Raw genomic sequence first — 21,924 nt, 5'->3', positions numbered from 1 at the left:
AAATTGGTTTTATCTTTGTTTAATATGTTATTTGTATATGATCATATTTGATACTCATAATGTTCATTTATAGATATAGTTATGATCATATATTTATATTTGTTCATATGAGTATTTATTGAGATTTAAGAACAAAAGTACATTTCATTGAAACATCATTGTATATGATCATATTTGATACTCATAATGTTCATTTATAGATATAATTATGATCATATATGTATATTTGTTCATTTGAGTATTCATTGAGATTTAAATAACAAATATACATTTCATTAAATCATCATGCACATATATAAATATGATAATAATCATTTCAGTGTATGCATTCAAACTAATGTCATGTAATTAATTTATAATGTAGTGATGTGCCATTTAGAGTGATACACTTGCTTCAATTTAGAGATGGGAAATCTGAACCATTAACTCTAAAGAAGGTTATAGAACAAAATGAATATGGTAATAGTTATGAAAGATACACTTTAAACAAGTAAGTTTATATGTATAAAATAATTGTTTTTACATTCAATTAGTGTACATTGTATATATATACCAAACTTATTAGGTAATTCTTAAAATTTTAGTGAAAAAAAAAGGTTCGAGTGAAATTTGTTATGTCAAAATCAAGACCACCAGAGACAAATCAAACAATAAGGTATAAAAGCTTTATACCAAAATAACTAATTATCTTCTTCATTGTATAAATTAGTTCATACTTTAATATCATGTTATATAAAATAATTCTGTTTTTTTTAAGTGAACAAAGTGAGAACATTCCTGCTACTAATGCAACAACTAAGAGTGTGTCTGCTACACATAACACAACTGACAAAGAGAGTAGGGATGAAAGGTATACTAATGATCAATTTTATATAAACAAATGTTCATTTTTATAACAGTATATTTTGTGTACAATTTATGTGCATTTTTTATTTAAAGTATTTCTTAATATTGATTTCAGCAAGCAAAAAGAAGTTCAACCAAAAGTGCAAAGCAATCCAGTAAAGAATAGTCTTGGCCAAAAGTAAGAAAACTTAAATGTTCAATTTAGATAGACTATATGTTCATTTGAAAATCAGTACAAAAAAGTTTGCTCATGGCCAATAGTAATATAAGTTATATGTTCATTTTTTTATTTACTAATCAAAATTGTAAATTCAAACATATTTTTAATGAAATATCAGAAAACCCAAAGATGATGCAAGAATAACAACATTAAAGGACAAGATGCAAGAAATACATTTAGACATAGAGAGAAACCCAAAGTATGTTTAAATTTAAATAATTGAATTAATTTAATAAATTAATGAATATATTTCAAAGTTATATAACAATATCATACATTTACAGGAAGTACAAAGAATCGACAATCCGAATTATGAGAAATCTCAAAAGAATGGAAAAGGCAAGCAAGGAAATCAGGAAAGGTAAATGATCATATTTATTGAATATTTTTGTTTAATAGTCATAAATATCAATTTTAACAATACTATTACTTTTGAAGGTGAAGCAAAAAAGAAAGAAAAAGGGCCAATAGAAGAGAAAACTGTGGAAAAAGGTAAAAATTTTAAAATGTACATTTTTATTACAAAAAATGTTCATATTGGAAAAGCATAATATTAAATATTCAATAAGATTAAAAAAATTAAATTTTAACTAAATAAATTTTAATAGAAGGACAAGAAGGAAAAAAAGGGACTGAAAAAGAGAAAAGCCCTAAAGACAAAACTGTGGAAGATGTCTTTCCAAAGACAACAAATGTAGAAGGTAAAAATTTATAAATGTACATTTTTATTACATAAAATGTTCATATTGGATCTACATAATATTGAATGTTCAATAAGATTAAAAAAATATATAAATATTAACTAATTAAATTTTCACAGAAGGACAAGAGGGAAAAAAAAGAGCCTGAAAAGGAGAAAATCCCTAAAGAGAAAACAGTGGAAGATGAGTCTACAAAGACAACAGATCCAAAAGGTAAATAGTGGAAAATGTACATATTCATTATCTGAAATGTTCATTTATATTGTATATAGTAAACATTTGTCATCCAATTTAAATAAATGTTTATTTAATCTTTTATATTTGATCATTTCATATGCAGCACAAATTGCACCTGATTTTGTTCAAATTGAGGATGAAACTTATCTTCTAGATCAAGATGATGATAAAGTTTCCACAAAACTTAGTGAGGAGACAGCTCCATCATCACAAAAAAGTGATCAGTCAACCAAAATGAAAACAAGATACAAAATGGTTGCAAGGAAAAACAAAAACAAAAGCCTTGTTGTTGTGCCAAGTGGTAGAATTACAAGGAGCCAAGGTAATCATAATACTTTTCTGTTTCACAATAAATATTACACTTTCAAATATACTAACATAAATTTTTTTAAAAACAATAGATGTTTTGTTAGATGAATCTGAAAAGGGAAGCCTGAAGAAGGATGTTGAACCTGCTAAAGAAACCGCAAAAATAGGACAGAAGAGAAGAATGTCTACAAGGACTTTTCCTATTCAAAAGGAAGCTGATGCACCACCTCCAGCACCTACTCCAATAAAAAAATGGCAGGTGCTCCTACTGAATATCCTCCAGACCAAGGCAAAAAGGGTAAATGTTCAATCTTAATGTATAGAATGATCATTTATGATGGTATATCATTAATGTTCAATTTCAATATATAGGTGGGAAAAAGAAAACTCCAGAAGAAGTGAAGAAAACTTCTAAGGTTGCTGGCAAAAGAAAAGCAGGTATATAATGATATATTATAAATGTTCAATTTCTATATATAGAATGATCATTTGAGAAAACAATTTTGTTCATTTTATCATTTGCTTATTGTACATTTTCAATACTTAAACAAAATTATATATTTAATTTTCAGATGTCAGTCCTGCCAAGAGAAATGCTGGAAAGAGAAAAAAAAATACAAGAAGTACCATCAGATGAACCCTCTCAAGATCCTACTGATGAAAGTTCTACTGTCAGTGATGATGATAGTGAAGAGTTTGTTTATAGAGCAGAAGCAGAGCCTGTCAGTGAGGATGATTATGAGGTGGAGGAAGAGGAAGAAGTAAAGCCAAGGAAGAAACAGGCAAAGAAAGGGAATTCAGTGAAGGCAAAGGTTGAAAAGGAGGAGCAAAAGATGGTACTGTATGATGAAGGAAAGATTGAAGGTAGGGGAAAAAAGAAAATGAAAACTGAAATGGTTCAAGCAATAGAAACTGATGAAGTTGAGGAAATTCAGGAAGATGAATTTGAGGAAGAGAAATCTTCAAAGAGAGGAGGACATGTGAAGTTCATTGCATGGATAAAAAAGATGACACCTACCCAAAAACAACAAGTTGTTGATATAGGGTTAGGATCACTTCTTGACATTAGTTTACCTCAACTTGATCAAAAGTTTTGTAATTGGTTATTGGGAAGTTTTGAAGATAATAGCCAGTGTTTTGAACTACCAAAGAATGAAAAAATAGAAATTGAGGTAGAGGATGTTAGGGTAGTTTATGGCTTGCCTACAGGAGAAATTCCAATTGTTGAGCCAAAGTCTGATAAAATTAGTGAGGAGTATGCAGAATTTCTGAAGAAATGGAGAAAATCATGGTCAGGAAAAACTCCATCAGTGAGTCAGGTATGATCAGTTTTAAATGTTCATTTTAAATACATTAAATGATAAAAAGTATAAATGTTTTGTTCATTTTGTTTGCAGATTGTGAATGGATACATAAATGATAAATTCACCAACAACAGACCACCAAGTGAACATTTCATTACTAACTTTTTAGCAGTGGCTGTGAACTGCTTGATGAAATGTGTATCAAACAATCAATGCCATTTCAAATTTCTTTATTCTATGATGGACAAAGAAAACATAAAAAATTTGAACTGGTGTCAGTTTGTATATGACTCACTTATCAAATGTCATGTTGATTGGAGAAAGCAGCAAGGCAAGGGGTTCTACAAAGGCCCTCTTCAATTTCTGATGGTATATTCTTAGATACAAAATGTTCATTTAAATTTAAATAAATGCACTTTTTTTTATTGTTTATGTTCTGTTCCATGTTTTCTTTTTTCTTGTAGTTGTTCTATTTTGATAGAGTTCAGAGGTTAGACAAAAGGCCTCCAAGAACAATTCCTATCATATCTGCATGGAATAGAGACATGGTTCTTGAGAGGTTGAAGATTGAATTAGAATTGGGATTTGGGAGAGGGAAAATTCTACCAAGGATTGCTGCAGAAGTTGAAGAAAGTCCTAAGGTTATAAAATGATCACTTTTGTTAACATAAATGTTCATTTGTATAATCTGAAATGTTCAACTGCATAATTTTTAATATTCATTCATATAGGTTTTTATGGATGATTTTGTTTCCCTGGTAAAAACAACTTGTTCAAACCTGTCAAAGCTTTCTTCAAAATTGGTGAAGGCAAAGGATATCTTCCCTGGAAATGACTTGGTGAAAAAAGTTGATGAAGTTTTAGGAAAGGTGGCAGCTAGGGAACCATCAATTCTAAGCCAAGATGAAGAATTCTTTGGCAGTGAGGATTTCCTAAATGCACTTGCACAAGCTGAGAAGAATCTGATGCAAGGGTCTAAAAAGCAAACAACTGAGAAGCAAATGACTGGGAAGAAATTAACCAAAAAGGGAAAGGAAAAAGAACAAGAATATGACATCAGAAAAGCTTTCAGCTTGGGGTTGACTCCACCTTCTCCAGCCATTGGTAAATTCTAACTAAAAGAGACTATATATCCTAATTTTTATATGAAAAATTCTAAATTTGTGGTCTAAATTGTCCTAAACAGAAACAGGGCCCACCTCTTCAACACTTGGTGATATAATTGAACAACCAATAATTTCAACAAATGGTAATATGTTCATATATTTAATAATAATGTACATAAACTTAAGTAGAAATGTTCATTTCTAATTATTATGTGTAAATACTATTAACTTAGTGTATCTCCAAAATGATGATTTATAATACAGCTGGAGAAAAGGATGTGGGTAAAACTTCAGCAGCTTCAGAACAAAGAATTGAAGAATTTTCTAGAACTGGTATAATGTTCAATTAAAAAGTGTAAAATGTTCATTTACAAACAAGAAATATTCATTATTAATTGTATTTTTTTGTTAGACGCAACAACTGGTTCAAAATTTGATGCTGACACTAGGTCAGATAATGAAGGATTGCCTAGAACAGGTATAATGTTCAATTATAAATACTCAAATGTTCATTTACAAAGAAATTATATTATATCTAATTAAATTTTTTCTTAGATGCAGGATCTTGTTCAGTGGTTGATGCTGACCCTAGGTCAGATGGTGGTGAAAAAAGTGATGATCCAAAAAACACAGTTGGAGGTGGAAAACAAAACAAGGAAGATGTTTTTGAAAAAAAACAAAAAATGATGAAAAAGTGGAGGGGTAAAATCCTGAAGACATGTCTTACTATTAGGGTTATGTAATTAGTAAGGATAAAATATCTAGAGGGAACAATTTAACTTATGTTACTATCGTGTTGTAACTTGAAACTGGAGTTTCTCAAACTATTGTATGTGTGTACATTATTTTGTTGAATATGTAATATGAATGTGTGGTTTATGTTAAATCGATATCTTTCATTTTATGAATTGAAAATGATTCAAGGTGTTACATAAGAAGCTTATATTTTATTAATATGTACTGACATTGTTTGACTTTTCAGTGAAAACAAGAAGATTGTTGCTTCATCCTCAAAAGTCACAAAAAGGTACATTATTTATATTAAGTAAATGTTCAAAAATAATAATGAACATTTTCATATACCTAAATGTACATTTGTGTTATGTAATATGACCAGGAATGATGATAAGAAAAAGTCAATTGCAGAAAAGAAGAAAAAAACTGAAAAGGAAAAGGTTGAAAGGTATAATTTCAAATTTATTTATATACACTCAAATGTTCATTTATGTTCCTCATAATTTTCTTAATTTAACAATATTTTATATTGAACAACAAGACCAAAACGCGAAAAGCAAACAATTCCTCCTGCTTTCCGATCTCCTTACTTGGTGAAGTACAAGGATCTGTTTAAAGATGAGAAAGCCATGAACCAAATTGCAGTAGACTTTGCTCTTGGTGGAAAAGATGAAAGGTAATTACTTACGCTAATTAAACTTAAGGTTTAATATCTTTTATAAAAATATGTTCACATTCATATTATTAAATGTTCATAATGCAGTGCACTCTTATACTATGATGGCTTGAATCTCATCAATAGAAATGAAATGAAAACTCTTGGAGATGATGTTGAAGTGACAAATTGTGTCATAGATGGATGGGCAAGGTTTCTTAATCATAAAAAGCCGAGAAACAAGATTTATTTCTCAACAGTGCTTCATGTTAGTCTTTCTTCTTTTTTTATATTATTGATTCTATTTTCCTATGATAAATAATTGCTAAAAATTCATTTAACTTCTATATGTTTGTTTCTATTTCAACATCACATTATGTGCACAAATAGAGTTTGTCGAGAAGGATCATCAATGAAGACAAGAATTAATGCCTTCATAGAAAGAATTGACAATGAACTGAAGTTGAATAAAATTGACAGCATTGTTGGATATAAACAGGTATTAATTCTTGTTTAATACAAATGTTCAATTACATTCAATATATTGTCCAATAACATTATATAATTTGTTCAGGTCTTCTTCCCAGTATCAACTTCTCAACATTTTTTTCTGTTGTGCGTCAATCATATAGAAGACAAAATTCATATAATTGACAATAGAAAACTACCAAAAAAGGTATCAGTCCAAGCAAAATATGAAGAACAACCAAAAATGATGGTGAGATAATATGTTCATTTATAGTTGGCTACATGATCAATTATATTTTATTAATTGTTCATGTCTTCATCACAATACAAACTTCTAAACAATTTTTACTCTTTTTTCTATCAGTTAAAAGGATTGGCAGAGTACATGAAACACCTTGGATATCAAGATGCAAAAAGAATTGAAGACTACACAGTTGTTTTGGAAAAGATGAAATGGCGTAGCAACAATGACTATACAAACTGTGGAGTTTACATTATGAAGCATATGGAAACCTTCACTGCTGATCCTAATGAGAGCTGGATTTGTGATTTAAAACCAAACAATGTAAGAGTTATAAATGATCAATTATTTAAGATATAATATTCATTTATGAAACAGTAAAGATTGTTTAATTAAAATTTGACAATTCATTTTGTTCAACAGGTGGAACAAATTAGAAATCTAAGGCTCCAATACACAGCAGAACTGATGTTATTTGAAGAAAACACTGAATCAAGAGCAAATAGAAGGAAAGCTAGAAAATTTGCAACTTTGTAGTTTCAAATGTTCATTTACAACTATGTATATGTTCATTTCTTATATATGACTATTTTTTTTTTTAAGAAATAGACTTATGGATTTTATTTTAATATTATTGTAATTGATATTTCATTTTAATCTTTGAATGAAAGTTTTTTATATTTTATTTTAATATTATTGTAATTGATATTTCATTTTAATCTTAAAAAAAGTTTTTTATAAGTTTTATAAATTGGATGTTGGTTCTTACTTTTGTTCATATACAAATGACTAAATAATCATTGATAAATGTAGAATTTTAAAACATATAAAATTCTAATGACTAAATAATTTCAACCTCTTTAACAATTTCACTTTGCCTTGTTACACTGCTTCTCCAAGGTACTCTTAGGCCTTACATTCCTCTCACCTTTAGGCCTAGCTTTTGGAAGATTCTTGATCTCAAGATCAACAATTTCAACCTCTTTAACAATTTCACTAAAGTCAATTACACCTGATACACTCTCAACCTTTTCTTTTAACAGATTGAAATAACACTCAACCTCTGCCCTTGCATTCAAAGAATTCTGACAACTTGTTATCAACTTAACAAACTTTCTGATTGTTTGTGACCTCCAAACACTAGTAGCCACAACATTTGTCCTCAAAGTAGGTTCTTCAATACCATGACTACACATGGCAGCCTTTGTCCATCGTTTCATTATATACTCTTGTGGAATATTACGCACACAATGCAAATGATATGCTCGAAGAGAATGAGAACAAAGTAAACCAGTCTCACTAAAGTGCATGCATGTGCAACAAATTGCATGTGTTTCCTTATTAAAAACAACTTCATGCTTAATTATATCCTTCCCAGGCCTCCAAAGAAGATATGAATATTCTGGAAAACGCAAACCATTATCAACATGATCATAAGCTGTCCCCCTAATGAACTCCTCTTCAAAAAGCACATAAGCTTGAATAGTGTACAATGATCTTGCATGAACTAATATACCAATATTAGCAAAAGCTAGGTGCCTATTACCCCTCAGAGTATTGTAATCTCTTGCACCTTCCTTACTTCTCCACTCAGAAATGACATCAAGAAAAACATGATAAAAATCACATAAACCTTGAGTCTTATTAAGACGTTGTGAAACTGACTTATTAGTAGTTTCACTACGTTGAGAAGACAATATACCACCATACCAATACTTCTTAGAATAAGCAGGACACCACATTTCCTTTATTTTATACAAATCACATAACCAATCATCATTTTCACATTTGTATTTATCACACATCCTGTATAACAGAAATGATCATATATTAATTTAAAAATGAACAAAATATAAATTAAAATATGTACATTTGTATAAAGAATAATGATCATAAACAATATGGACACTAATAATATTATGATAACATACATAACAAAGTAAATTGTATGATCATATGTAAAACACTAAATGTTCATATATATATCACATAATAATCAAATATATCACATAATAAAAATAAAAAATAAATACAAAAAACAATAATTTACCTTTTCCAGAAATATTCAAATTCAGCAGGAGTTTCACAATACTTCAAAAGATATCCAAACAAATCTGTAAAGCCTTCCAAAGCTCTCAATGCTCCAATGTGTTTCTTAGAATTTTGTTCAAGATGCCATACACATAAACGATGATGAACAGTTGAAGGAAAAATGTTTCTTATACCCGCTGCAATCGCTTGTGCTTGATCAGTCATAATTGTAATGGGACTTTTCCTCCCCATTGAGTGCAAAAATGTATCAAACAACCAATCAAAAGACTCGGTGCGCTCATTAAGAATAAAACCCATACCAAACATGACATTGTTACCATGATGGTTCATCCCAACAAATGGAGCACATATCATTCCATATTTATTAGTTCTATAAGTTGTATCAAAAACCAACAAATCTCCAAAGTAATGATAATCTCTCATCATCCTACCATCACGCCAAAAAAAACTAACTAAAGCACCACTATCATCTTGTTCAAAATCATAATAAAAATCTGCCTCATCCACATGTCTCTTGGCAAAATATTTAATCAATTGGTTACTATCACATCCTTCAATTTGGGCAGCTTTTTCAGATGACAATGCATTATAAGCATCAGAAGCAGTAAAACAAAGATTAGGAGATCCCCAACCTCCTTCTTTAGAACCCTCAAAGAATCAGTAACTTTGACTCCACTCAATTTCATTGTTGAAATGAAAAGAAGCTGCTCTTTATTCACATCTCTTTGAGACCTTATCAAATGCCTTTTTTCAGGAGGAATCATAGCATGATTATGAACCATTTCATGTCTTGTACATGTATAGACCCCTAAATGATCAATATGAAACTGCACAAAAGCTAAACAACCAGTTCGATGATCCAACTTCTCATAAATCCTTTTATTCTTACACTTATTATCTTTGAATCCCTCATTACAACAAACAAATCTTTTCATAAAAAAAGAATCATCTCTTCTTCTCTTACTCTTCCCAATTCGAATTCCAAAACCTTTCAAAAGCATATTCATTATACGCTTCGAAAGCTTCATCTTCAGATTTAAATTCTTTATCCTTTAATTCAGACTGTTCTGCTTCTAAATACATAATATCATCATTTTTTTCCACTGCACAATATACAATCATAAATGATCATAAAGAGTTTCATGAATGAACAATAACAAATAAGTAAAATGTTCAATATCAAAACAGCACATGATCAATTGCAAAAAGAATTTCAGCACATAATATTTTGAACAATATTTTCATTATTTACCACTACACATAATATCGATATAAAAATGTAAAAATAAATGATCAAAAATGACTTTAAGACTGAACATAAACACATTAGTAAGTATGAATAAGAAAACATAAACGATTAATTGAAAGTATAATCTATAAAATATACGACAAAAACACACAATTCTAAAACACAGAGAAAACAACAAATGAAACAACAAATGAAGCAACAAAATGTTCATACAAAGTATAACAATCCAAAAACGTTCATCATAATGTAATCAAAGTAGTAAATTCAAAAATCGAAAGTGAATAATAATACATCAATTAAGTTCAAATTAACAGAGCATTATAACAGAACAAATTAGAGATAATTAAAAATTGCAAAATTATGATCACAATTACTCACATTGTTGCACAAACGAATCAACCAAACGAACTCCAGAAGGAAACACACGCTCGCAATCACGATCAAAATCAACGCAATCTCCAGATGCAGAATTCGCCATTGATGATCGGTAACAATTAACGAGTTCGTTCAAAAAATCAAATGAAGAAGATGAATTAGCGAGAGAAAAATGTAGATCAAAAATGGAGGTTGATCAATTGAAGAGAGAGAAAAAATAGGGTTTAAAATCATATATATACATAAATTGAATAATAAGAAACAAAGAAAAAAGGAAAAAAGAGGAAGAAAAGAAAAAAAGAAAAAAAGGAAAAAAAAAAAAAAAGGAAAGAATCGCAAAAGGAAAGAAGCTGCACATGAGAACTCAATACCAACTACAAAACGACGTAGCATAGGGGGGGTGTAGGGAACACACCCTACACTAGGGTGTAGGGTAAAATTTTCACTAAAAATAGGGTGGATTTGAGCTCATTTCTAATTAAAAACCCAATCTCGGCCTGAAAAAAGTCCAAAAAGCATGCTACTTTTTTATCGGTTTGCGCAGGAGAAATTGTGTAAAGGCCTAACCCGATCCGATTTTTTTTTATCTAATACGAGATTACGAGTCATGTATTTACCAAGTAAGGCTTGGTGTACTCGCCCATTCCACAATGATTCTAAAGCCCTACACCCCAACCCAAATAATGAAATAATTAGTCCAAATAGACTTGGACCCCAAGCCCATTTTTCCATAACTAGTTTTCATTTTTTTTTTTGAAAAAAATTTCAATATAAATAAATTGTACAGCTTAGCTTATATCTAAACATGACAAATTAACCTATACTCAATTATCCGTCACAAAATATCCGACTTCAAATCCAAATTATACCCAAAATCACATGATACGATATAGACTTATTGATAATAGAATCAAAATTGGTCCAACTCTAATTTGAAACCAGCTTAAACAAGTCTTTTCTGAAAATGACTCAACCCAAATTGACTCGATATGAATTCGATTTGAATGGTTTGAATGTCACCTCTCTAATGATAGGTGAAAATTAAAATACCAAGTAATTGGTACGAGTAGTTTAGGTTAAGTCAACTTCAGTTGGGGTCAAAAATATTGGATCAAGGGATTTTGTTTACCAGACTACGAGTACATTTCCTTGGATTCGTATTCAGATTGGATATAATTTTAAAAATGAATAGTCGGGTCAATTTTGCCGGGTAAAGTTATTAATGTATTATGGCGCCTAAATTAGACTAGTGTATACAGTAACAAATTCCTGCTTGGCTATGCTATCACTTTTTTCATCACGCCATTTCCAATGTCTTCAATCTCTCTCCTCCTTCGCCGAGCATTTTCTTCATCTTCGGCCATATCTTCTGTAACCAAAATTTCTAAGGTCGTTTACAAAGAAGCTGATGTCAAAAAGGTTGCAGAAGCCTTCAAAAAACACACCCAGAATTCCAGTTTTCGTAAAAAAACCAACTTTTATGAACACACTGTTCAACGATTAGCCAATACCAAGAGCTTCAGTTTGATCGAAGAGATACTTGAAGATCAAAAGCAGTACAAAGATATTACTGATGAAGGGTTTACTGTTCGTTTAATTACTTTATATGGGAAATCAGGCATGTTTGATCATGCCCATAAACTGTTCGACGAAATGCCTGAACTAAGTTGTAAAAGAACTGTGTTATCCTACAATGCCCTCTTGGGGGCTTGTGTTAATTCGAAGAAATTTGATAAGGTTGATGGGTTTTTCCGTGAATTACCTGGGAAGTTGTCAATTAAGCCTGATGTTGTGTCTTATAATACTGTGATCAAGGCTTTTTGTGAGATGGGTTCTTTGGATTCCGCTCTTTTGTTGCTCGATGAAATGGAAAAAGAGGGATTAAGGCCTGATTTGATCACTTTTAATATCTTGCTTGATGCAGTCTACAGGAAATTAAGGTTCTTGGAGGGTGAGAAACTGTGGAGTATGATGGATAAGTATAATGTAGTTCCTGATATCATAAGTTATAATTCGAGATTACGAGGATTGGTGTTAGAAGAAAAGATGCAGGATGCAGTGGACTTTGTTCAGGAAATGTTGTCCAAGGGTTTGAAGCTTGATGTTTACACTTATAATATTTTGTTCAGTGGCTTCTGCAAGGATGGGAAGTATTTAGAGGAGGCCATAAAATGGTTTGATGAAATGATGAAAAAACAAGTGTCCACCAGACCGTCTGACATTTTCTACATTGTTAAGATATGCTTGTCGTAACAAAGATTTCCGCTTTGGTTCTCGGTTGTGTAGATTATTGTATTATCGTCGTTGTCGATTGAATGAGAGAGGCTTGATTCAGAAGGTTATTGATGGGTTAGTGAGGCAGTCCAACATCAGTGAAGCAGAGATATTGGTGAAACTTGGAAAGGATAGTAGATATTCTTGTTATAACAGCCTTAAAATGCCTAAGTTTGATACTTAATATAGATTCCCTGCCCTGTGTTATGTTTCAGGTAATTAGATCAAAGTTGTTTGTTATTTAGCTCTGTTGAAAGATGCTGAATTAAAGTAGTGAATCAGGTATTACTATCTTTTAACCAAAAAAAAAGGTATTACTATCTTTACTTATTTATAGTATAAGCTGTTTTATATTTTCATTATTAGTTAAATTGACCTTATTGTAATACTTCTTATACTATAATATGAAGTGTATTTTTTTTTATGGTTTATTTTCTATTATAGACAAATTGTTTAATTTGCTATTAATGCTAAACTGTTTACTGGTGCCAAGGGCATGTTTATTTTTAGGTGCATAGTACCATATATGTCTATGATACTTGGAAAACTTATGAATTCGTATATGAAGAGAATCCTTAGCTTTGCAAATTTAAAATCGGGTTTTCCTGTTTCATGAACCAACCTGTCATTAGGAGGTGGTAATACTTATAGATCAATGGGCGAAGTAAAAATAGTGAATGTTAAATAAGTGCTTCTCAACATAGCTGAAACACCCATGAATTGTAATATCATATACTTGAATGATTTGTTGGACACATATTCACATCTGATACAAATGTTGATGATTCACCAATATAAATGCACTGCTATAGTTCTATGTTTCCTCTCAACCTCTCTTCCTTCCTTTCTCTACGTATGGCTGGACAAGGGATTGGTTGTTGAATAGCTTGAAGTCTTAAGGTGATGTTTCCTTGAAGGGGATGGAGTTACCCTGAGGTTTAGCTGTTAATTAATTAGTCCCTTACAGTGGTATATGACAGTCTTACAACTGAAGATCTAGTATCTATAACAAGAAACTGATCTTGTTAACGGATTAAAAACCCCTATTGCTATGAAGTATCTGAAATGTGTGATAAAAGAAACCACTAATCCCAGAATTTAATTGAATAGTGTAGATGTAAGATCCTTGCTAGTACTTAGACAGTGAGACAGAGCTTCATATTTATATGAAGTGGGTCACAAAAGATAGGACTACTGAATTTGAAATCGAAGATATGGTGATGATGAGAAGAGGTGTGCTTCTTGAAAATCTAAAAGAGTAGCTGTGTCCCTTTTGGAATGCTGATTCAACTGTGAAGTTAAAGTTGCTTCCGAAGTTAGATATTTAACTGTGCTCACCTTGTCATTTGCCTGAAGCCAAGCCAAACCTACTAATCCGAGGATCCTACCAGCAACCTTACCAAATGTTCCAAAACAAAAATTTTGAACCTCATCAACAAATACGACAAGGAAGTGGAGATGAAGACGTGAAACACTTCTTTTGTGAAGTTGATTCATGTGTCTATAGCAATGAGCAGGTTGTGAAGGTCTGCTACTTACTGTGTTTACATTTTGTTTTTCTTGCCTTGTATACCATGTTAAATACTTCCTGCATCTTAATTGCCTTTGTGTCTGTCTGTTGTGACATAAGTTTAATTAAAGCGGTGAAGTGCTTCGTATAATATAGAGCTTACTGGTATGGAAGGCACAACATCCCTCACTCTGTCAGTCTGTCTGTCTTTGTACTTCATTACGTTACTTTTTCCTTAAAAGGTACAGTAGCATAACCTAGTCTAATTAATAAACAGAAAGTTATTTTATGATTCCAACTCCTAATAATGTATGGATTATGATTAAAACTCTTAATTTTTTAAAAACAAAATAGAAAGGAAGTACAGTAAACTTCTATTCCATAATAATGTGAGGATTGACTTGAAAAAAGGGGATTTTATTGTAACCTGAGATTAAAAAATAGTAATGGGAAAGCAAATAGGCGATTAAAATATGACTTTTACTTGATGTTTTGAATGTTCAACTAGCTAGACTTTTCAAAATAATATTTGTCTCTTTGGTGTTTGGTCCATATAGGCTACCCATCACCTAATGTTGTATTATGATGTATGGTGACTTTTCTCTGCTATCACTTGTTAACTTCTAATGTTGAATCATCTTCTTGCTGCAACTGCTTAGGCTAAATTTTATCTGTTGAATAGTTCATCTACCCCGCATTGAATATTGGAATACGTGTTGAATTATGCAGTCTTTGATTTCATGTTGTTAAATTGAATTACTTTCTCTGGCTTCTAAAGGTTTCCTAACTGTAACATTGCTTCCCTCAACATCTTACTTAGACATGGCATGCTTTGCAATCTCTTGGTCCTCTTTGCTGATCACTCTGCTTATTTGCTCGTTAAACTGTATTGCAGTAGCTGAGCCATCCTACGTGTTTTCCCTTTGCCCAGACAAGCAGACTGCTGCTCCAAGTAGCGTATATCAGACTAATGTTAATACGCTTCTCTCTTTCCTCTCATTCAACTCTAACAATGAAAACCGCTTCTATAACACAACTGTTGGGACTGGAGCCAACAAGGTATATGGTGTCTTTTTCTGCCGTATTGATCAAACAGTTTCTTTCTGCCAGGAGTGCTTCTCCTTGGCTAATAACTCGTTAAATTCCCATTGCCTTGGAAAGAAAGAGTCTGTAGTATGGTATGATCAATGTATGATACGATACTCTAATGATTCTTTCTTTGGTACCATGAATGATGCTCCTATGATACCAATGTGGAACAGACAGAATGCTGTTGACATACAAAACATTACAAGCAACCAAACCGAATTTACCCAAGTTGTGCTAGAAACATTGGGAGATGTTTCATCCCAAGCAGCAGCAGGTCTGTCAGGCAAAAAATTTGCAACAAAAGAAGGGAAATTTTTGTCCAATTTGACAAGTATGAACTTGCTTTACACACTTGCTGAATGTACCCCAGATTTATCTGTGAACGATTGCAACACTTGTCTCCAGATGACCATTGGCAATATGACAGAGATGTGCAACATGAAGGCTGGTTGTACTATGATGAATCCCAGTTGTAATATGAGGTACGACATATACGCTTTTTATGGAGATGCTCTCACACCTGCTTCAGGACCTTTCGCCTGTTCCCGTTTCCGGAGGTAAGATAACTTCAATAAGGTTGCATTAGTTGACGCAATTTATCCATTTACATTCAACCACTACAATTAAGGCCTAGGAAACCTTTTTTTTTTTAAAGTCTTATTTATTGCTCCATATTCACCATGGACCTAGAACCATTTTCATCCCATGGCTATATCTGATGTCCATATTCAATGTCATCTAGTAAAAGTGAATAATGCTGTTTATTTATGTCAAACAGATACCTCTAAAAATACTTCATCCATGTCAAGGCGGAAAAAGATGTTACTTATTGTTGGTGTCAGCATTTCAGCTATTTTGGCACTGATGATCCTACTTGGGGCTTGGGTTTGATGTTCAAAAGAAAAATCCAAGAAACCAGTTGGAGGTAAGAGCACAACAGGACCTTTTCACCCCCTTTCTTTGGTTCCAACCCTTTATAATAGTCTCTTGCTCTTTGTCAACAACCAGCTTAGATTAGTATTGTAAAATGTAAATTTGTAATCTTAGAGTGTACTCATAAGGATTCTTTGAAACTTTTTAGATTAGAATAGATTCATTCCCATGTTAAATAGTGAGTGGTGGATATTATAGTTGATTGCACTACAACCTTAAATCAATTCAAAAAAATTAACAGTGGAATATTTTGGATCATTGCTTGTAGAAGAAATGGATGAAATTGATACTGTAGAGTCCTTGAAGTTCGACTTCTCCACAATAAGGAAGGCAACCAATAATTTTCTCAGCAGATAAAAAGCTAGGAGAGGGTGGATTTGGTGAGGTTTACAAGGTAAAGTTGCTGGAAGTAACTCCTAAGCAAGGTCACACTGCTTTCTGTTGTATGAGTTATCGTAATCAGACATGCTTCATTGTTTGCAGGGACAACTTGAAGATGGACGATATATAGCTATAAAGAGGTTGTCAAGTAGCTCTAAACAAGGCATTGGTGAGTTTAAGACTGAAGTCGTTCTAGTTGCAAAGCTTCAACACCGGAATTTGGTCAAACTCTTGGGCTTTTGCCTGTCAGGAAAGGAAAAGATACTTGTCTATGAGTTTTTTGCCTAATATGAGTCTTGACCGTTTTTTATCAGGTAGTTTTACTGCTGTAGTTTTGATGCTTAAATATCTTTTTGCTCAATTTTAATGCATAGGTTGGTTAATTATACATCTTGTAACCAGATCCAACAAAAACGGGAATCTTTAAACTGGAAAACAAGATTAACAATCATTGAAGGAATTGCAAAAGGGCTTCTTTACCTTCATGAAGATTCTCGACTCAAGATTGTGCATCGGGACCTCAAACCTAGTAATATACTGTTGGATGAAGATATGAATCCTAAGATAGCTGATTTTGGCATGGCAAAGCTTTTTGGGATAGATCAAACTCAAGATAACACTGACCGAATTGTTGGAACATTGTGAGTACTTGTGAATATGTTACACTTTCTTCATGTCCTTAGTTATGTGTCTTTGTTTTTATGAAAATTTACGTTAATGTTGCTGAAAAATGCCCAATAACTTAGAGCTTGTATACCTGATTTTGCAGCGGGTACATGGCTCCAGAATATTTGATTACAGGACACTTTTCTGTTAAATCAGATGTGTATGGTTTTGGTATCATAATCTTGGAGCTTGTTAGTGGTCTAAAGAACAGGTTTTCACATAAACAGCAAATTGACGAGTCACTTCTATATAGGGTAATTTTTTTAATTTTTGAACTGTTTTATTTAAAAAGTTATCTTGATTCATACAACCTATTAACCAAAATATAGTGCAGGCTTGGAGGCTGTGGAATGAAGGGGTTTCCTATGAAGTTGACTGATCCAACTTTTGGCAATGATTTTCCTGTTGAAGAAATGGCTAAGTGCATCCACATTGGTTTGTTATGTGTCCAAGAAGATGCAGCTAAGAGACCGCGAATGGCATCAATTGTTGCTGCGCTTAATGGAGAGTCAATTTCTCTGCCTTTACCAACCCCGCCTCGTTTCTTGAATGACTCTGTAGATTATGGAATCAAAGACGGTGGCTCAGACAAATGTACTCCTGCATTGGGAGTGAAAGATATCTTCACCGACTTGCATCCTCGATAATGTTGATTTAGGCACAAATTCCAAATCATTTAACTACTGTATAGTTGTTTTAGAAGTGGAGACTGAATTAAAAAGACTTTGTAACTACAAATCTTGTTACGATGAAACAAGTCATCCCCAAGGCTGTAAGATCATATTCTACATAATTGGAGCTCAGCAACCCACATAAGTGTGTAAAAGGAGGCTAGGTAAATTATCAACTTTATTTGATTGCTGCTCTGAAGAACTCTGAGGTGATTGATCACTGCCCAGCTTTCCATGATTCCTATTTACCCTAGTTTGTTAAGCAGCGTTATGCCAGTTTTGAGTATGGTTATTTTGCTGCTTGTTTCATAGTGATTGTTTACATGGCAGCAGAATCTAATTGTTTTTTTTTATATCTGTAATTCTGTAACATCATCATTTGAATTGATATTGATTATGTGTGTGATAGGATATGATTGTTTGATTGGTTTTAATTAAGTTCACGTGTGATTTCTACAAATGAATGTATTATATGCTCGTGTTATGGTTTGCATCTTAATGGAGCTTTTTGACCAGACAAAGTCAGGAAGGAATTTCACTGATGTACTTGGTTTGTGTAGAATGACGAGGATGCCCTTGAAACTGTACTTAACATTGTGGGTGAAATATTATCAATTCCTTGGAGGCATGAATGTAATACATACCATGTTTGAGAAGTTGTGAACTTGTAATTTCTCGTGTCTTTAGGTTTCAAATTGATCCCTCTCTCGCGTATGTTGTAATTGTGCAGCTTATCCTACATTGATAAGTGGAAGAACTCAAATGTGCTGAATTATGCAAACTGATTTCATGCTGTTGAATTGAATCACCTTCTCTGTCTTATGAAGGTTTCCTAATTATTTGCAGTAATTTTTCCTGTTGAGAAATCAACAATGTGCATCCACATTGGTCTTTTATGAATCCAAGAAGTTGCTGCTAGAGACCGCGAATGACATCAATTGGTTCCCGTGCTTAATGGTGAGTTAATTACTTCCGCCTCTATCCACCCCTCCTCATCTCTTGATTAGTTGTGCAGATTATGGAATCAATGCTAGCTCAAATCATGTACTCATGCATCAGGTATATTATATTATTGTTTGAGTTTCCTGGATTAATCAAGTGTATATTGTTAATTTGTTATCTCAGATCAGAGCATTTAGGCCATATACTGAGCTAAAAAAATCCTGTAACTGTTGATTTTGTAGAACCAACACTCAAAAATTATGATAATTAAGACCACAAACACATTAAAAAAAAAAAAAAGGCTGTAACATCTCAAACTTTCTTCACTAATCACAATTTTCTCCAAAAAGTTTAATGATACATACTTCACATAGGCAGGATGTCCTCTTTGTTGCGGATAGTCCTAACCCTCCTAGAATGTTTCTCATGAGGGTGAATTGGGAATTTCCCATGAGCAGGTAAGGGTATGACCGACTATTTGCAAACTCTAGAATATACAGGCGTTAACTCCATAATTTGACGGAAGAAACCCAAATTCTTGAAAACGTTATGTCACTGTTCCCGTAGTTACCCCCTTCTCTTCAATGGAGTTTCAAAAGCTCAAAGGCTACTTCAATGGAGGAAGATGACACCCCTTACCTTAGGGGTTGATCTTGCCCTTTTTTTCTCCCCTTTTTATTAGGTTTTAGTTTAATTCGGCGGCAAAGCCGCCGAAAATGGCGGTGGGTGGGGGATGGGTGAAGATGAAAGTTCGAGCTCCATTAAAGGAGCTTGATTTGAGAAAAGGAGGAAGAAGAAGAATAGCGTAATTGTATTGTTAGGCTGCCGATCGTGGTGTTGTTGGAAAAACAAAACTGACAGAAGTTTTTGCTACGAGTTAACTCCGTCTTCCCAAGGCCCACATCAGCAACTTCAGTGTTTATTACAGTCAGCAGATAATAATATTTGTTTTACAATTCCCAAAGCACAAATATTACACAACTGCAACTAGAGAAACACTTCTTGTTTCTCAAGAAGAGCAACTGGGGGACGCCCTCCTAGAAGTACCTATCACTTGCTAAAAAAAAACGGAGAAAGTATATATGAGTCTTGTACAAATCAGTTTTGAGCAGGATAATTGTAATTTTCTGATTCGTCCCCGGTTGCACCTATGAACTATGCACACTACCCAAGCCTTATCTTTAAAATTTGTCCATGTTGAAGATTATGCTAAGACTATCCCCCACCCAATTAGTTGCTCTTAGACCATGTGGTCCATGTCCATACTCAACAATATGCTACTCCGCCACCAGCCCACTAAGTTTTGTTGTCAATATTAGAAGACTTGTTTCGGAAACACTTTCTCACGATAATAGTATGAATTTTTAGAGACGAAGGGAGTATTGAAGAATAAAGCAAGTCTTTTTGAGGTAAGTTGACTATTGTATTTGTTACAATATTAGTTAGCTTAGTCTCATAAGTTGTAATGCCAATATTTTGGAAAATTTAAGCCCACTAATCATATGATATATTGATATTTATATTATAAACCTACAACTACGAGTTACCAAGACAAGGCATTGACATTCAACAAATAAATCACATATTATACTCTAAAGTTAGACCAGATTATGATACGAGGAAATATAATTCTATAAGGCCAGCACGATGACTTGTAAGTATCACTCTTCATACGATTTTTTTTTTTGGGTGACTTCGTACAATTTAATAAAGGGAAGGAGTATATATATATAGTTAGATAATAAGATAGTTGGATGTTTGTTAATCTAATAAAAAATGGTAGCAAATTAAAATAATTTACATTGAAATAGCACAAATATTGTAATATGGAGGAATAATTTTGTTACTCAATTGCTTCAAATTAATTAAGACATTTTTCGTTTTGTATTGTCGTAAATTAAGGTGGAACAATGATACTTCGTACTTGTATATGGCAATCAAAATATGGCAATCAAAATGAAACGGAAGTTAAAAGAAAGGAGACAAATGTCACATAAAGTGACAGTTTCTAGAAGAAATTGGGATTTGGGACTGTATAACTTTTGCCACCAAAGTTGACTAAGGAAGCAAGTTATCTGTTTTTGTGGGAAATTATATTATTTCAGATGATTATTGTCAAGCTAAGAACTGCACTACAAATTAAATAATAGGAGTGATTTGCATGTAATTTTATTTGCAACAAATATTTTTTTTTTTTTCCTCTTTTTCCCAAATGGATCTAATTTTCTAAAGGGGAGTAAAGAAGCTTACTCTAAAAAACTTACCAAGTACTAACAGGGTGGGAAAAGAGTAAATGGACATGAGATTGCAAAACGAGTAATTACCTCAATTTGTTATCTTTCATGACTAAATTAATTTATACTTCGTAGAATTTAAGAAAAATAATTAAACTACATACATAACATTATATTAACATATGATATAGGTAAACCAAGCCAGGAGGGGAGGGAGTCCAGGAGTTGAAGCCGTGAAGGCTGATAAATAAGATAATTACTATCCAAAAAATACGCAACTGGTAAGGATCGAACCCATATTTTTGCTCATTACCCTTTTTGTTATGGTTGAATATCTGATAACACTATTGCTATAAACATTGACCTTGAAGTATTACACCATATGATAATGATATATGATACATAGCATTCACTTTGCTACTCCACTTTGCAAGAAGTTGATTGATTGGTTGACTTAGTCATTTTATACTAGCATAACGAAATACCAAAAACAATTATTCTAATTATTTTTATTAGTTCAGGCCAACCATTGTTACAGTTTGTTCCACTTCATTATTATATTATACTAATATAGATTAGAATGGACTAATTACATATTAGTTTGACATTTATCACCCCTTTTTTCAGGCTTATAAACTTGGTCTAAATAAAACACTATCATTTTAGACAATCTTACAGTAGTATTTGTTTCTAAAACATGGCTTTCTTTGTTCTTTCACAACTAAA

At 32.4% G+C, this 21,924-nt stretch overlaps 5 protein-coding genes and 1 pseudogene across 7 annotated transcripts; 5 read left to right on the top strand and 1 right to left on the bottom strand.

The window, feature by feature from the left end:
* Positions 1-315: 315 nt before the first annotated feature.
* Positions 316-2,371, top strand: LOC110724314 (biorientation of chromosomes in cell division protein 1-like 1). 2 transcript variants are annotated; one of them, XM_021903732.1, is made up of 9 exons: positions 316-655; positions 758-850; positions 962-1,024; positions 1,185-1,265; positions 1,351-1,427; positions 1,505-1,558; positions 1,675-1,767; positions 1,887-1,980; positions 2,108-2,371. In XM_021903732.1, exons 1-8 carry the CDS (start codon positions 615-617, stop codon positions 1,913-1,915), a joined length of 531 nt encoding a protein of 176 aa, XP_021759424.1. In that variant the 5' UTR covers positions 316-614; the 3' UTR covers positions 1,916-1,980; positions 2,108-2,371. The 2 variants fall into 2 exon arrangements, with proteins under 2 accessions (XP_021759424.1, XP_021759425.1); XM_021903733.1 differs by lacking the exon at positions 1,185-1,265.
* A 191-nt stretch (positions 2,372-2,562) lies between these two features.
* LOC110724318 lies at positions 2,563-5,280 on the top strand. The gene is made up of 9 exons (XM_021903737.1): positions 2,563-2,611; positions 2,686-2,751; positions 2,886-3,632; positions 3,711-3,986; positions 4,082-4,258; positions 4,349-4,721; positions 4,804-4,866; positions 4,988-5,056; positions 5,136-5,280. The coding sequence occupies exons 3-9, from the start codon at positions 2,886-2,888 to the stop codon at positions 5,264-5,266; spliced, it is 1,836 nt and encodes a 611-aa protein (XP_021759429.1). The 5' UTR covers positions 2,563-2,611; positions 2,686-2,751; the 3' UTR covers positions 5,267-5,280.
* Positions 5,281-5,411: 131 nt separating this feature from the next.
* Positions 5,412-7,431, top strand: LOC110724321. 2 transcript variants are annotated; one of them, XM_021903740.1, is made up of 7 exons: positions 5,412-5,425; positions 5,706-5,906; positions 6,000-6,134; positions 6,222-6,612; positions 6,688-6,831; positions 6,946-7,146; positions 7,246-7,431. In XM_021903740.1, exons 4-7 carry the CDS (start codon positions 6,490-6,492, stop codon positions 7,357-7,359), a joined length of 582 nt encoding a protein of 193 aa, XP_021759432.1. In that variant the 5' UTR covers positions 5,412-5,425; positions 5,706-5,906; positions 6,000-6,134; positions 6,222-6,489; the 3' UTR covers positions 7,360-7,431. The 2 variants fall into 2 exon arrangements, with proteins under 2 accessions (XP_021759432.1, XP_021759431.1); XM_021903739.1 differs by having other exon boundaries at positions 5,706-6,134.
* Positions 7,432-7,691: 260 nt separating this feature from the next.
* On the bottom strand, positions 7,692-11,146 carry LOC110724317 (protein FAR1-RELATED SEQUENCE 5-like). Its single transcript, XM_021903736.1, has 3 exons — positions 10,502-11,146; positions 8,873-9,977; positions 7,692-8,628 (listed from the first exon to the last, which is right to left on the bottom strand). Exons 2-3 carry the CDS (start codon positions 9,298-9,300, stop codon positions 7,692-7,694), a joined length of 1,365 nt encoding a protein of 454 aa, XP_021759428.1. The 5' UTR covers positions 9,301-9,977; positions 10,502-11,146.
* A 663-nt stretch (positions 11,147-11,809) lies between these two features.
* LOC110724322 (pentatricopeptide repeat-containing protein At3g13160, mitochondrial-like) lies at positions 11,810-12,956 on the top strand. The gene is made up of 2 exons (XM_021903741.1): positions 11,810-12,648; positions 12,737-12,956. Exons 1-2 carry the CDS (start codon positions 11,810-11,812, stop codon positions 12,954-12,956), a joined length of 1,059 nt encoding a protein of 352 aa, XP_021759433.1.
* A 2,078-nt stretch (positions 12,957-15,034) lies between these two features.
* LOC110724320 lies at positions 15,035-18,085 on the top strand (annotated as a pseudogene).
* Positions 18,086-21,924: the final 3,839 nt, after the last annotated feature.

Source organism: Chenopodium quinoa, unplaced genomic scaffold, assembly GCF_001683475.1.
Source record: "Chenopodium quinoa cultivar QQ74 unplaced genomic scaffold, ASM168347v1, whole genome shotgun sequence".
Taxonomy (NCBI): domain Eukaryota; kingdom Viridiplantae; phylum Streptophyta; class Magnoliopsida; order Caryophyllales; family Amaranthaceae; genus Chenopodium; species Chenopodium quinoa.
This window is presented reverse-complemented; position numbering and strand designations above follow the sequence as displayed.

Bases quoted from the DNA above. Each gene is read 5' to 3' on its own strand.
- LOC110724314 (XM_021903732.1), top strand. From the start codon at position 615: ATGTCAAAATCAAGACCACCAGAGACAAATCAAACAATAAG. The intron at 656-757 runs GTATAAAAGCTT...GTTTTTTTTAAG, and splicing joins GAGACAAATCAAACAATAAG to TGAACAAAGTGAGAACATTC. The intron at 851-961 runs GTATACTAATGA...TATTGATTTCAG, and splicing joins AAAGAGAGTAGGGATGAAAG to CAAGCAAAAAGAAGTTCAAC.
- LOC110724318 (XM_021903737.1), top strand. From the start codon at position 2,886: ATGTCAGTCCTGCCAAGAGAAATGCTGGAAAGAGAAAAAAAAATACAA. The intron at 4,259-4,348 runs GTTATAAAATGA...TCATTCATATAG, and splicing joins AAGTTGAAGAAAGTCCTAAG to GTTTTTATGGATGATTTTGT. The intron at 4,722-4,803 runs GTAAATTCTAAC...TGTCCTAAACAG, and splicing joins TCCACCTTCTCCAGCCATTG to AAACAGGGCCCACCTCTTCA.
- LOC110724321 (XM_021903740.1), top strand. From the start codon at position 6,490: ATGTGCACAAATAGAGTTTGTCGAGAAGGATCATCAATGAAGACAAGA. The intron at 6,613-6,687 runs GTATTAATTCTT...TAATTTGTTCAG, and splicing joins GCATTGTTGGATATAAACAG to GTCTTCTTCCCAGTATCAAC. The intron at 6,832-6,945 runs GTGAGATAATAT...TTTTTCTATCAG, and splicing joins AAGAACAACCAAAAATGATG to TTAAAAGGATTGGCAGAGTA.
- LOC110724317 (XM_021903736.1), bottom strand. From the start codon at position 9,300: ATGATGAGAGATTATCATTACTTTGGAGATTTGTTGGTTTTTGATACA. The intron at 8,629-8,872 runs GTAAATTATTGT...TCTGTTATACAG, and splicing joins TTTGAATATTTCTGGAAAAG to GATGTGTGATAAATACAAAT.
- LOC110724322 (XM_021903741.1), top strand. From the start codon at position 11,810: ATGTCTTCAATCTCTCTCCTCCTTCGCCGAGCATTTTCTTCATCTTCG. The intron at 12,649-12,736 runs GTATTTAGAGGA...TACATTGTTAAG, and splicing joins GGCTTCTGCAAGGATGGGAA to ATATGCTTGTCGTAACAAAG.